This window comes from Styela clava, chromosome 10 (genome assembly GCF_964204865.1).
Source record: "Styela clava chromosome 10, kaStyClav1.hap1.2, whole genome shotgun sequence".
In the NCBI taxonomy this organism is placed as follows: Eukaryota; Metazoa; Chordata; class Ascidiacea; order Stolidobranchia; family Styelidae; genus Styela; species Styela clava.
The window spans coordinates 22362453-22376983 of NC_135259.1; the positions used below are offsets into that span (position 1 = coordinate 22362453).

Below are 14531 nucleotides of genomic sequence, written 5' to 3' on the forward strand. Positions count from 1 at the left end.
ACGTAATTTAATTTTGATGAAAAACAAGAGAGCTATGCTTAAATATATGGACACGTAGAGTCACATAATTTTGATGACGTCATAGCGAAAAAAAAAGTAATAGCCTTCTGGAAAATTTTTTTATCTTTAACCACTGAAAATTTCAAAGCAATTGGTCCAGTATTCGAAGAGAAAAGCGACTTTTTAAAAACGTGTCAAAGAACAAGAACAACAACAACATAATATTGAAACGATCGTTATGTCCACTACGTGTCCAATAAACTACTGACTGACTTGTGAAAGTGGATGATTAGGAAATACTTTGGGATTAAGACTGCTTAAAAACAAGTGAGTACACAACGCGCGTCAATATCAACGCTGTGAATATTCATAGATTTCAGAAGGCGATGATCGGAACAAGTTGCGAGACATAAAAAAAGACGTTGAAAACAGATGGATTGATACAAACTCGTGATCCGCGAATGAAGAAATAAAAATAACATGGAACATAAATATTCGCTTTCGCATTGTAGACGCGATGAATTGTATGTTTCACCGAAGCATCGACTTCTTTGTTCATTTCCTTAGCATTTGCCAACCAACAAGGTGTATCGAACGCGTTCACTTTCGAGGTGTTATTGTGAAAAAAACAGTGGATGATTTCCTGATCCTACCGCCGTTTTTTAGGCTTTAGTGCGGCTTTGGAATTTAGGTATATATTAAATAATTCTCTGGCTATTATTCCACTAATGTTTTATGTTAGTTGCAGTGTTAAAAAGTTCAAAAGAACTGAGATACTAAATAAGTCAGTAGTTTATTTTTCCCTTTCGAAAGACTGATGAATGGTACTATTGAATCAAATGGTTAGTTATGCAACATGTTATGTAGACCTATTTGTAATTCATATTAATAAGATCGGTAAAACAGCTATGAATAGTTTTGATAACGTCATTGCCCTGACAGAAACCACTGTGTTTTGAAGGGAACCACAACTTCGAATTCAATCATCGTCCATTGCACTGAAAATGTTGGAAACCAGTGCACAAGTCTATAGTATAAATCCGAAGTTTGCAATCTATGGACCGTACGAAAAAATTGGACGACCAGCGGACAAGCGCCAATTTTTAAGTATGGGCGGTCCTCGAAACGAGTTTAGTTTCGTTAGTTGGTTTTTTATTATTGAACAAGGCGCATAAAATAACTGATGGAAACGCGTGGAAGGCAATACTAGATATTTTCATAGAAGAGGCAATAATAGCCGAGGTTTTTCGGAAGGGGCCACAGATCATGTAACTATCGTATCAACCCTCTAACTTTGCACGTCACCATGAAATTGACCCCAATCGATATGTCAGTGAATTAGGTAAATATGATTATTGTGGGGTTAAAGGCGTGTCATTGTGTTGCTTAATTACTGAATGGAGAGCAATTAGTAACGGAAAACGTCAATTATATCGCATTTCCCACTGCGCGATCCATATCGGGGATTATCGGATTGTCATCATCTCCTTTATATTATATATATTACAAGTGGGAACATATGTTAGATAGAGACTTACCTATATTCTAAGAGGTAGGCTACAGCAAAGTGCGCCAATTGACTGAAGTGCTGACTGGAATAAAGCGGCAAACGTATTCGATTCGATGTTAATGTTCTTTTGGGAAGGAAATATCGCTTTTCATTTAGTGTTGTTTGGCAAATATTGTTTGATTATTCAATACTAGAGAGAGATTGATTCGTCAACCCCAAAACAAGCATTATTACAATAACTAAATTTTCAGAAATGTACAAAATTATTCGGCATCGATTGGGGAGAGCGATACAACCGCACGGTCATCAGAGTCAGATCCATAATCACTGTTATGTTTGAGATTCACAGATATTTACTGAATGAATGCAAGTGATGTACTACAGTAGCCTATTACTTATTTATGGGTGAATACGTATTTATCAACTTTCGAATAAAAGCCAGCTTGCGAGTTGTGCGTAGCAGTGGCTAATAATCCATTGAATATTAAACATCTAACGGAAACGGAGTTTTTATGCGCAACGGGCGGAAAAAAAGTTCCAAATTATATAATACCAATACCAGTAATGTAAAAATTTAACTGGTTGTTTCGCAAGTATTCATGGGTGTTATCATATCCCCTAGCTAATTATCTGATCTGTTTATATTATCCTAAGTTAGGTTATCGTTTCGCTACTAAAATGATAATCGGTAGTAAGATAAACAGAGGAAGGTGGGCAATATCAAGATAGTATCGATTTATGAGTTTAATAATATCCTCGATAAGTTGAGGTTTAAGGGTTTATTCAGGGCTTGTCAGCTTAACATAGAGTATTAAGTTACTATTTATGTATCAAAATCTGCTTATGTTGCATTTTATTGTAAAGAATTTCGTCAGCCAATTCGCGTAACATAATTATTGATTAATAGTTGGGTTACGTGAAACTAACTACCTACCTGCATGAAATGCTTTTCTGAAGGAGTGTGACCTCGGTCAGACGAAACATTACAGAAATATATTTTTGTAAGTGTGCAGCAAGACTCTTTAAATTGAATAGAATAAATATTGGTGAAATGAAAAATTTAATAGCTGTTGGAGGAAAGCCGATAAGATGACTAAGCATAGAAGAATGAGTATTTGTTATTTCGAGGCGCGTGTGACAACAGCGGGAAGCCCATTGTAAATGAGCGTTAGTGAACGAAAAACAGCTGTTACTGATCACTGAATTAATTTCTTGCGTTACTGAGCGAGATCCATGGTATAATCTTAAGTTATAGGAATGGCTAGACAGCGATGCATAATTATTGTACTTGAGTTGTTCGTACAGCAGATGTCATTATCGCTACAGACAAGGAAGAAGCGTAAAATCCATTAAAATATTCTCCGACGCGATATTGATGCGCATTTGAAAGGATTAAAATGACTCAGAATAATGCAGTTAACAATACAGTGGCCAATAATACAGTTTATGAAATGAGTCGCTAAACTACGCCTGAGATGAGGTCGTGCATTAAAGGCGATAAGTATGGAAACCGGACTCGTTGTGAAAATTGCGCAAACTGGAAACTTGTTGTGAAACACTATCAAAATTGCCAGGTATCGTTAAATGAAATCAGTTTATGTCGTACATTTTACGTTAGATGCAAGGCCGTTGAACCAGACGGCGAGACGAGTTCGCGAGTAATAATGCCAGACATTGCTTAATGTTTTTTATTTGTTCTATGAATTTAGGAGCCGATAATTGTCGGGTGCGCAGCATATGACATTCAATGTAAGGTTCCTATTATCGCGATTGGGCATATATGATTGTACAAATTTAGAAAAATACATACCTTGTCACTCGTTTAACTATAAGTTCGATTGATATTTTGTTGACTGTCGCAAGCAAAGGGACTCGGATTGGTAAAGCATCATTAGAAATTTAAGTAGATATTGAACCTTGGGTGTCGCTGCTCGATAACCATTCTTGGTTTTCCACGGCATTCCTTCCCCAGTAAAATGTGTGTTTAATTTTATTTTTTGTCAATTTCGTATAAATATTATTTACTGGGGGAAAAAATAAACTTGATTTGACTATGCATACTGCTTTACGTCCGGTAGTGTCTTGTAATTAGAATTTAGTATTTGCGAACCACCGGGCTTTGAATTTCTTTGCGATGTAATGAATACTGTATGTTGCATAGTCAGTAGCAAACCATTAGCGAGAGAACTAGTTGCGCGTACAATTTAGCTTTTCCCTAGATTAAAGAGATTTGTTAGTTTTTGATAATTGATAATTCATTTTTTTGCAAATAACTTGAAAAAAAAACACATGAAATGAATTGGATTGTAAAATCAATATAAATAATGTCGTTCGCAATTTCTATTCCCGCCAATAGCCTTTAATCGATCCATCGAATTTTGTTGGACGCTGAGAAAGGGCGGTTGTTTGAATACTGCATCGGCGTTTTTGCGATTTCACCTGTCACAGAGTTCTCTTTTCTTAGTTTTGCAGCCGATTATTTCTTTAAATTTGGAATTTTGACTTAAAAATTATTATCAATAGTGCGATATAAAATTTGGATAATGAGAAATTCTATAATATTTGAAAATAAAACACCTGACATTGCTCTCCTTAAAAAACAGATAAAAATGGCCCTAATGTATAGAAAAAATATAGAAAATTCCAGAGTAGACAAACCCTTTGAAAAAGAATTACAAAATTTATGTAAAGCATTAATTTAGATATTAAATCAGGTTTATAATAAGTTTTTTGTATTTACTAATTTTGTGTTTTTCCAAAAAAAAAAAAAAAAAAATCTCTCTGCTGGAATGAATACCACGGATGCCTGTGGAGGGGAATATGTGGAGTTGATGGATGTTTCAACTGAAAGGCGACATGCAGTGCTGCCAGTTCGTTCATTGCCTGCTAGAAGATTGTCGTCTAGATTGCATGGCGGCTTGGTTGCTGGAAAGGTTGGTTTAAATTGAATTTTATCATTTTTCACGGATCTCGTGTAGTTTCGTACCTAACGTACTTCTAGTGGGCGTAGCATAACAATTTTTTGATATGTTAATCCTAACCCCCAGCTGATTACGCAATCCAAAAATTAAATCACTACGACATCACAATCACGTCATAGAGCTTGCCAAATATACGCACGATCGACCGAAATGGCATTGGCGCTGACGATAAAGAACTGACTGACATTATCGGTCTCTCTCCTATTGGAATCGCTGCGACGAGAAAACGAGAGAAATAACTGTTCGATTTCGGGTGCTCGTTTGCGCGTCTTGGATGGCAGTTCGTATAGTTTGAAGGGGTCTATTGCGTCACTGTGACGTCGTAATGACGTAATTTTTGGATGGTGTAGTCAGGTGGGGGTGAGGATTGATACATGAAAAAATTGTCATGCTACGCCAACTACAAGTATGTTAGGTAAGAGACCCTGCATGAGACCCATTTTCCACTATATGATGAGTCTTTGGACTTAATCATAAAGCTGAGCTATAGGCTAATTTCAAAATTTTGTATCTGCGTCGGTGGGTGGATTGAAAATTTTCTGAATTAAAGAATTGACTGACAGACTGATCGAATATCAATTATATTGCTTTATTAAGATCTGAAGATACTATTATACAGTACGGCACACTATCCTAATTCCAAGAATTTCCCACCATTTGGTTTAATAAAACAAACACTCCATGTGTCTCACAAACGAGGGGCGTCGAGCACCACGTCAGATGCGTCATATCACGCCATGCTTGCCTCAATAATAATCTGAATTAATCGCGGTCGTCACGTGACCAAAATTGCCGTTTTTTGCTAAAAACTCTCGAATGCCACGGTAAAATTTTATTTCCTCCGCTAAGTCGGATTTTTTTTATTCTCCGAGGAGGAGGAGTTCAATGATGACTTTATTAGATTCTGCTTTTTTGTAGTATTTTGCGCAACTTCGTTATACTGTATTTTTACCGATATTGAGGGACAACAATGTCCAGATGTCTCCCAATCGAGGGGTGTCTGATCATTGGTAAAATCGGACTCGATCTGTATAGTGTGCCGTACTGTCATAGCGTAGTCACTCTGCATATGAAGCTTCCATACTGATTACGATTGACACGTAACATGTCTGTATGTGAAATTTAAATACTGGGAAACTCTTAGAAAATGGGGGATTGCCCATTTAGCCTAGTACTTTTGTTTGTGATTGTCAATTATTTTCACTGTGACATAGTTCAAATTCCTAAAATATGAAACATGAATTCAACTTTTTTTTATTTCAGGAAAACGACCTGAATCGTAGACCTTGTAGAGCGTCATTGTATCGAGATAAAGTACATAGAGTGAAACTAGACCCTCTGCAGCCACTAACAAACCCGTATCGGATGTCCAAACATGACCAAATGCCTGTCAGGGTATTCCCCCTCCCATCGCTGACTGAAAATGAATCCACAGAACAGAATTTTACTGAAAAGAATGAAACTAAAATAAAATGGGCTGATTGCTTGACGACAAAGAACCGTGCAATCAGTTATGATGATTTACTGATGACATCATCACATCGTTACATCACAAGGAGTTCAATGAAGCATATCAAAGCCCAGACTACTAATTTGGATGAAAGTAACTTTTCTCTCTCAAGCAATGAGGAGAAAACACCTGAGTTATCACAAACTTTGACTCGAAATAAACTCAGATCGAGTAAAACACGGCGATATAAACAACGATTTAATTTTGGAATTTTCACAAAAAATTCTCGGAATAAAAGTAGAAGCGAATTCATGCTGAATGAGACTGAAAAACTTGAAGGATATGAATATTCGAGAAGGACAAAAGCTGAGAAAACCAATTGTATGAATAATGAAGTTGCGAAAGCTACATCTCCAGTTAAAGGAAATCTGAAAAGGCAGAGAAGATTGTAAGTATATTGAATGTATTATTTAATAACAAGCTGCTATTGATATTTGACGAGACAGAGTCTAATTACTTATCGATCTTGATCGTTAAGTATGTTGATAGGTATTTGTCTGTTTGTCTGTTAGATTGACGCGATATCTCAAGCAAGGTTGAATCTTCTCCAAATTTTGCATGTGCATTCATCATATGTCGGACCAGAAGACTATTGATTTTGGATGAATTATGTCGTATAATTAGCAAGTTATTAATTAATTACGCCGCTAGATCGATAAGTCAGCTGTCTCTAATTTATATTTTCGTTTCAATATTTTGAACTGATATAAGGCTTTATGATTCCATTATCAAAGTTAAAATTTTTCCACTGAAAATAAAGACTGTATCACTAGCGATACAAATTTTTATAATACTGTCGAACGTTCAAAAATATAGTAGTAAAAAATAGTGTAATTTGAATATTGATTTCTTCGGAATTTATTTTGAATGTTCAGCGAATAAATAGTCAGAAAACGAGTTGATCTTTGACCCCACAGCTCCACACTTACTCTTCCAGCGCATATGCCATTGGATACTTGTGGACGTGCTCCTATTTTGGGATGCTTAATTCTAACGCTTTTCACCCACTTGGTCATCTCGCCCAGTGGCGCAACCAGGCCGTTTTCAACGGGGGGGACCAACCGGCATTTACACAGTGCAACCACGATGTAAGTCCCACTAGGTGTCGCCCTGCTGAAACACGATAAATGCTCGTGGTTAAAAGGAAAACGCCATCGATTAAATCCCAGTCTTTCGCTTACCTTGCACTCGTTCATTAACGGCGCTTCGCTATGTCTTGCACCTCTTGGGTCGCAAAACGCCGTTCATTACATTCCAGCGAATTGCTAACGAAAAGCTGTTAATTATTTTCAACGTTTCCCTCGCTTTGCGCCTCGTGGATAGTGAAACACGGCTTGAATAAATTCCAGTGTTCCCCTCGTGCCGTGCTCGTTGGGTGAATTCGTCAAGACTAAGACTAAACTAAACTGAAGCTCACCGGAAGACATAATGACAATTAAAAGATTTGATTTACAACTAATTTTTGGAAACACAACTAAAAACTGACTAATTCAATGCAGGGATGTCCAAATCGAATTTAAATTCAAATAGCCTATCGCAAACTTCAAATACGGTTTTTTCGTGTTTATAATATTCCCGAATATGGCGCACATATCCTAGCGTGGTCGTCCATGTGTGGTTCGGCAATATATTACAGCTGACATGAAAGAATTTCGATAAACGCCGACTTGAAGAACTTATAAGACTTCGAGGACGTTTTTGATTGAAAATATTTTCTCATCGTGTATTTAAACTTAGTCGAAATGGTTTAGGCGTCCTCAGCAAACTGTGTCTTAATTAGTTGTTTTCATCCTCAGTTTCGATAGTGACCGAACATAACAGGAAATTTTTTCTTTTCTTGTAATTTAGCGCGTATAAAATAACTCTTAAATAGTATTTAATATCTATCGCGAATTTCGTCGGCATCCGCCGTTGATGACAACATCGTTCAGTTTAAGATAGCGGTATTCATTTACAAACAAAAATACATAACAGCCGACATGAAATATTCAAATCAGCGCAGAGTTCAAGAATAAAACACGTTTTATGAGCTTAATATGCACATAGAAAGAAGAAAGGACAGAGAAATAACGACTAAAAACTAAGAACGGTATGGTATGTTTGTGTACTTTTGTTTACCATCTTCATCATAATCAAATTAGTTGAACCTGATTCCCAAATTTCCGTCAGCCAGTAATGGAGAATAAAGTTGGAAAAACGTGTTTTACTTTCTGAGTCAGCGTTGATTTAAATTTTTCATGTTATGTGTTATAATTTTTTGATTATAAACCAATACCTTCAACTTAAAATGAACGATATTGTTATCAACGACGTCGGGATAACGATAAAATCTCCGATAGAAACCAAATAATATTTAGAAGCTATTTTATAGATTGCAAGATATTAAAAAATTTCCCGTTAAGTTCGATAACTATCGAAACTGAGGATGAAAACAATTAATTAGGGCAGGATTTGCTTTTAAGTTTATTGCCGAGGCGCACAACATATCCTGACTAAATTGAAATATACGATAACAAATGTAAAAAATTTTCAACCAAAAACGTCCTCGACGTCTTATAAGCACTTCAAGTTGGAGTTTATTGAAAACCTTTCACGACGACTGTTAGTTATTGCCGTGCCACACATGGCTGCTTTCGATTGCGATAAAAAATGAAATAATTGTGAAATGTTTTTAAATCAGAAAGTTGACGGGGACGATAGGATGTGTACGGCGTTTTCGGTTTTCGGCCTTTCATATGTAGAAAATCTTAGGTTAATCGAAGCAATATTTTTCCGAAAATAATTTTCGTATCCAGATTTTCAGAGTTTCTACTGCATTATTATAACATGAAGACGGGCGGCGTTACATTGCGTCAAGATGATGAAGCACGAGAGTATTCGTTACAAGTGAGAGAGAGATAGCATTATGCTATTGAAACTAACGAAAAAAAACACGACCCCCGTAACCCCCCCGCTGGTTGCGCCACTGATCTCGCTCACTTCTATAACGTACAATGTTTATGATGTACGCTGCCATGTTATCTCATTCTCCCTTTTTCATTCCCCAGTTTATTCCGAACTTATTTGTTAGGTCAAGTATTCGGAAGTTACATCGAAAATTTACAAAGGATGAGAAAAAGTCGGTTGAAAGTCTAGAAGTTTGCAGTAAACCGTCGCCTTGCAAAAGAACAAGCGAAGTTATTTGCAACAAAATGTGGTGGGTGGTTGCCGCTAGTCTCATTTATAGTAATGCATACAATTCGTAAAAAGTAAAAGAAATAGTTTAGTCAATGTTTCGAATATCTGTCTGCACAGACACACTATCAGAGTACTAAAAGAAATCAATCTGATCATTATCATCATCCCTGAATAAAGTTAGAAATAAGAAGTAACTGAAATAGTCAATGTTTCGAATATCTGTCTGTACAGACGATCATAGAGGCTGTATTCCAATGCGCACAATATAACAGTTGTGAACGTATTGTTCCTCAAATTCTAAAGTTTTAAATTGATTAATTATTTAATTTCTTTTACAGCGAAGATTTAGAAAACAACAACAACCAAACGATGTCTCTTCGTGATGTTCTTAAAAATAAAGGTCGGTTGAATTTTTTAGAATGTGCTCTCACCAACTGACTGTGGTTATGGTGTAGGACAATGGTTCTAAACAGGGCCACACAGCAGTTGGAACAGGGCACAACACTAGGCGCAAAACGGATCCTACTTTCTCCTTTTCAAGAGTAGTTCATGTTCATCTTAGATTGCTTGCTTGATAAGGTTATTTTACTGGGTGTTTTTGCTTTGTTGGAGGAAGGGGACCACAGGTCATAAAAGGTTTGGCATGGGATTTGAACCTGTGATATAAATTACGATGGGTGGTAGAGGCAGAATTAGGTCTGGCAACCTATTGGATTAAGTTGTGTCTAATATTTCTGTTATATTTTCAAGATCTCTGTGAAGAATTCCGTCTGTTCCTGTCCAATGAACACAGCGATGAAAATCTTGACTTTTGGATCATTTGTGAGAAGTACCGAACCGTGACTGCCACACTTGACCGATCAAATCTTGCCGATATAATTTTTCGACAATTCTTAGGAAGTGGAGCTCCTCGAGAGGTAGGAAGATATGTCTATGCTTACAAGGGACTGAAACCTATGGGCAGGGGATATATTCACCTGGCTAACATAGACAGTTCACGAACTTTTAAAAGGAGTAAAATAAGGAAAATTGGAATAGAATAAGGCTTAACCCTAACCTGGTACACATAATACGGGAGTGTTGAAAATTCTGATTAGTTTTAGTTACTGGAGTGAATGTGTAGAAATACACTCTCATAATATAGAATAATTGCTTGTACAAAGCCTTGTTCGGAGGGCTACTAGAAAATAACTGACGTCCAATATTCTATTCCAGGTAAACCTCGATGCCAAGACCCAGACTTTGCTGGATTCGAACCTTCGGCACCTGGATCAAAAATCATTTATACCGGCTCAGGATTGCATTTATAAATTGATGGAGGAAGATTCCTTCAGGAGGTTTTGTTGGACAAAAAACCCTAAAAGAACGAAAAGATAAAAACCTGTTGCCAGATATTCCCATTGGTGGGATGGATTGGTTAAGTTCAAGTCCATGGCAATGAGGTGGTGTTCGACCATGGCCTATATGTAATCAGGCCGGCTTGCCAGCTCCCTCCCCCCCCCCACTCGACAAATGGGACTGGACATGTCTATATATAATTAGGCCAGCTTTCCTCTCCCCCTCAACAAATGTGACTGGACATGTCTATATATAATTAAGCCGGCTTGCTAACTTTCCTCTCCCACTGGACAAATATGGAAAGTTCAATCTAAATAGATGAGCATTGCCAGAGGAATTTGAAAATTTGTTTAAAACACAAATCAAATTGAAGTGAATGTTCCATGTCTATGTATTTGTTTGCTCTGAGCAAGGGTTCGAGCAAGCAATCATTGTGATCTGAACTTGTTTTGCATTAAATTCTTATGAACTGAAAGGAAAATGACTCGTATAAGTAGTTTTCCTTCTATCACTGTAAATTTGTCACTTGCCAAGTTTTTCATGGCATTTCAGCACAATTCCTTCAAACAAGGCACTTGACTTGGCGCTCCAGAAGTATGTGTACCAATATGGAGGTAACTAATTTTGTTTGCCTATATTACATCAAGTTGTGTAAAGGGATTGAAACCTATGGGTAGGGAATATATTCACTTGGCTAACACAGACAGTCCCCGAACTCTTAATAGAACTAGAATGAGGAAAACTGAATAAAATTATGGCCTAACCCTAACCTGGTACACAGACTACGGGAGTACTCGTGACTGATACTTGGAAGGTACAAGCTCAACTTGAATTATCATTTTGTAACAAAAATGGTTAATCTGGGACAGGAGAATTAATCCTAAATCATAATTTCAAATATTCCATTCCTTTAAATTCTTTTTTGGTGGTCCTGTAGTATGCATACCAGGTTAGGGTTCGTCCATATTTATTCAGATTTTCCTCATTTTAGTTCTATTACCAGTTCGGATACTGTCTGTGTTAGCCAAGTGAATATACTCCCTGTCCATAGGTTTCAGTCCCGTTTACACAACTTGATGTAAAGTAAGCGAACAAAATTAGTTACCTCCATATTGGTACACACACTTCTGGAGCGTGCAGTCAAGTGCCTTGTTTGAAGGAATTGTGCTGAAATGCCATAAAAAATTCGGCTTCTGGAGCGCCCATGTTTTACCAACATCCCACAATAGTCTATACACCGTTCATGGCCTCTTTTCACCCCGAGCAAGGCTCTAGACAGCAGTGACTTATATGGAGCTACTGTTGATGGATTCTTTCCAGCGCAGGATTGCTTGACCAATTCACTATATCCTGGGTGAAGTGGCATGGTGTGATAACCCACTTGATAATCCAAACTTGCTGATGGGTCAAGGTATAAACCCAAGATTTTCAAACTGACACTAAAAATTCAGAACTGAAGCTCTAACCCAGGGGTGGGCAACATACGACCCCGGCCCGCGACGAGACTTTGACCGGCCCGCTGACTGTACATTACATTATTACACTATTAGTACATTATGATAAATTCATTACGTGTTTTTGGTCTCTATTTTTTGTACAGTTTAAACTTTACTTTAAACGCGATTCATAACTCTCTTTATTGCATTAGCTTATTGCATTTTTCTAATCCGGCCCACCGAGGACTTCATTTTCCCACACCCGGCCCGCCGACCAGAGAAGTTGCCCACCCCTGAGCCCTTGTACCCCCAAAATGCCAACTAGCGCTGTTTATAACCTGCTCAACCATGACTGAATTTCAAATGCTGTGATTGCACTATTATTTTTTTTTTCTCTGACGATATTTTCTTTGTTTGTCACCAATTTGCACATTTCTGATTATTAGAGGCAAATTTATATACAAGTCTTTCTTATATGCCTGTGTATTACTGTTTGTGCATGGGTGGCTACTTGTAGCTTTTGTAAGTGTTGTCCTACAGATTTCACTCTAAGCCTGCCTGATCCATTTGACCAAATTCTGACTCAAACACCGACTTGATAACAATCAATATAACCTGACATGGACAAACTATGACTCGCGAGCCAAATCCGGCCCATTGTGTAATTCAATCTGACCCGCCTGATGCTGCTACAACCAAAGTAAAGCCAAATTTTGATATTTTAGCTAAAAAATAACCAAAGGAATTTGGTTAGGATTAAATATAGTTTTGTTGTGAGGCTTAATGTTTCAATTTTTTCTGTTGTATCATTGTGAATATTGTTCATAAAATGTAACTTTTTACGTCACAACCGCCAGTCTAGGTGAGTGAAATTTTTGGCCTCTGGTCCAAAAACCTGATTTAAACTGCCAATTCTTTGGCTTGGAGAGAGTAGGCACGTGCTGAATAAATTACAGCTCTGGTTTCGCGTCCAATCTGATGTGAAATAGTTAACCCGGTCACTTGTAGGAGATGTATGAATTGATAAGGATTGAAATATCGATTCTGGAGATTTGAAAATTCTGTTTTGAGTACCAGCGAATAAAAGTTGGCAACCTCGCTTTAAGCAAACTTTTAAATCAATCGCAAAATCATTATTCGAATGCCATATTTCATAACCCTTCGTTTACCTTTTATATGTTTGCTAATGAATGGAGCGGATGCTATGAAGGGTAATAGACGTCATCGAGGGTTAATATGCGACACAAGACTTTCTAGTGATAATATTGTACTTTAGTTTGTTGTGTGAGAGGGACCGGTTGCCGTTGACTTGGGGTCGGTTAGCGAAGTGATAGCGTAGTTGAAAGTCCGAGATGGATTTTATTCATAATCAGTCCATCGAGAGGGAAGTCTAACTAAAGTTAACCACGACTCTATCACCCAGGTAGGGTATAGAATGGATCTGAACAGTTATAGGATGAGATTTACATATTTATCCAGGGGGAAGAGGAAAGTCGATAAGACGGCCTCTCGTCCGGTTACCATTCCAAGTCGGGTATGGGATTAGTTATATTGTTTGTTTTCGGAAGCATGGACTTGGTGGTGGAGGAATACGTGAACCACCCAACGACGGCGAGGAGTCTAGCAATCCTCTCGCACATAATCATCCCTGCATGGGATTCGAACCCACGCAGAGTAATTAGAGGTTTGGTGGCGAGCGTATTCCTAACGCTTAGCCCGCCGCGCCCATGCATGGGCTGCGACAAACTCAATCACCCTACTACTGCCAGTCTACAAATATCTTTTCGCAAATTTATTCCCGCTAATTTCAACCTTGATAGGCAATCAGCAATGGTAGTTATAGTTCTAAAGCTATGGCCATTGTGGATGATCACTGTGCGGTCGATTTCGATTATTTTCCAAGTCTATGCATCTGAACGAATGATAACTGGCGCGGCGGTGTGGCTCATCGTGCTAAGCGTTAGGAATATGCTTGCCACCGCATCTCTAATTACTTTGCGTGGGTTCGCAGGTTCAAATCCCATGCGGGATAGTTATGTGCGAGAGAATTGCTGGACTCCTCGCCGTTGTAGGGTGGTTCACGTAACCGCTGGTCGGTTACGAATTCCTCCACCATCAAGTCCATGCTTCCGAAAACAAATACCTAACTAATCCCATACCCGACATAGACTGGTGTCCCGACGAAAGGCTGTGGTTCGCCATATGGTTAAGCCGTCTTATCGACTTTCCTCTCCCCCGGGATAAATATGTAAATCCTATCCTAACTGATTACCTATTCTCATACCCGATATGGACTGCTGAGCGAAGGCGTGGTTTGCTACATGCTTACGTCGCATTGGAAGTTTTTGAGGGCCCATAATATTTGAAAGCGAATCGTGCCAAACTTTTTTGTTGCCCAGCTCGAGTTGCTGATAATGATATCTGCTGTACCCAACTTCAAAAATAATTTGGGGATAAACAAATTATAGATGCTGTTAATAACTCATAGCAGGCTATATGTTGTCTCCAATAATCTAGATGTAAATTGCGGACTGAATAAATTGCCTTATTCGGGGGCAACCCTAAAATGCGGGTAACGG

The 14531-nt window shown here is 38.0% G+C and overlaps 1 protein-coding gene across 2 annotated transcripts; it reads left to right on the forward strand.

The window, feature by feature from the left end:
* The first annotated feature begins 2635 nt into the window (after nt 1–2635).
* LOC120337398 (uncharacterized) lies at nt 2636–12802 on the forward strand. Of its 2 annotated transcripts, XM_039405160.2 has the most exons (7): nt 2639–4015; nt 4282–4443; nt 5755–6389; nt 9072–9197; nt 9517–9578; nt 9929–10095; nt 10394–12802. In XM_039405160.2, exons 2-7 carry the CDS (start codon nt 4300–4302, stop codon nt 10553–10555), a joined length of 1296 nt encoding a protein of 431 aa, XP_039261094.2. In that variant the 5' UTR covers nt 2639–4015; nt 4282–4299; the 3' UTR covers nt 10556–12802. The 2 variants fall into 2 exon arrangements, with proteins under 2 accessions (XP_039261095.2, XP_039261094.2); XM_039405161.2 differs by lacking the exon at nt 9072–9197 and having other exon boundaries at nt 2636–4015.
* The last annotated feature ends 1729 nt before the right edge of the window (nt 12803–14531 follow it).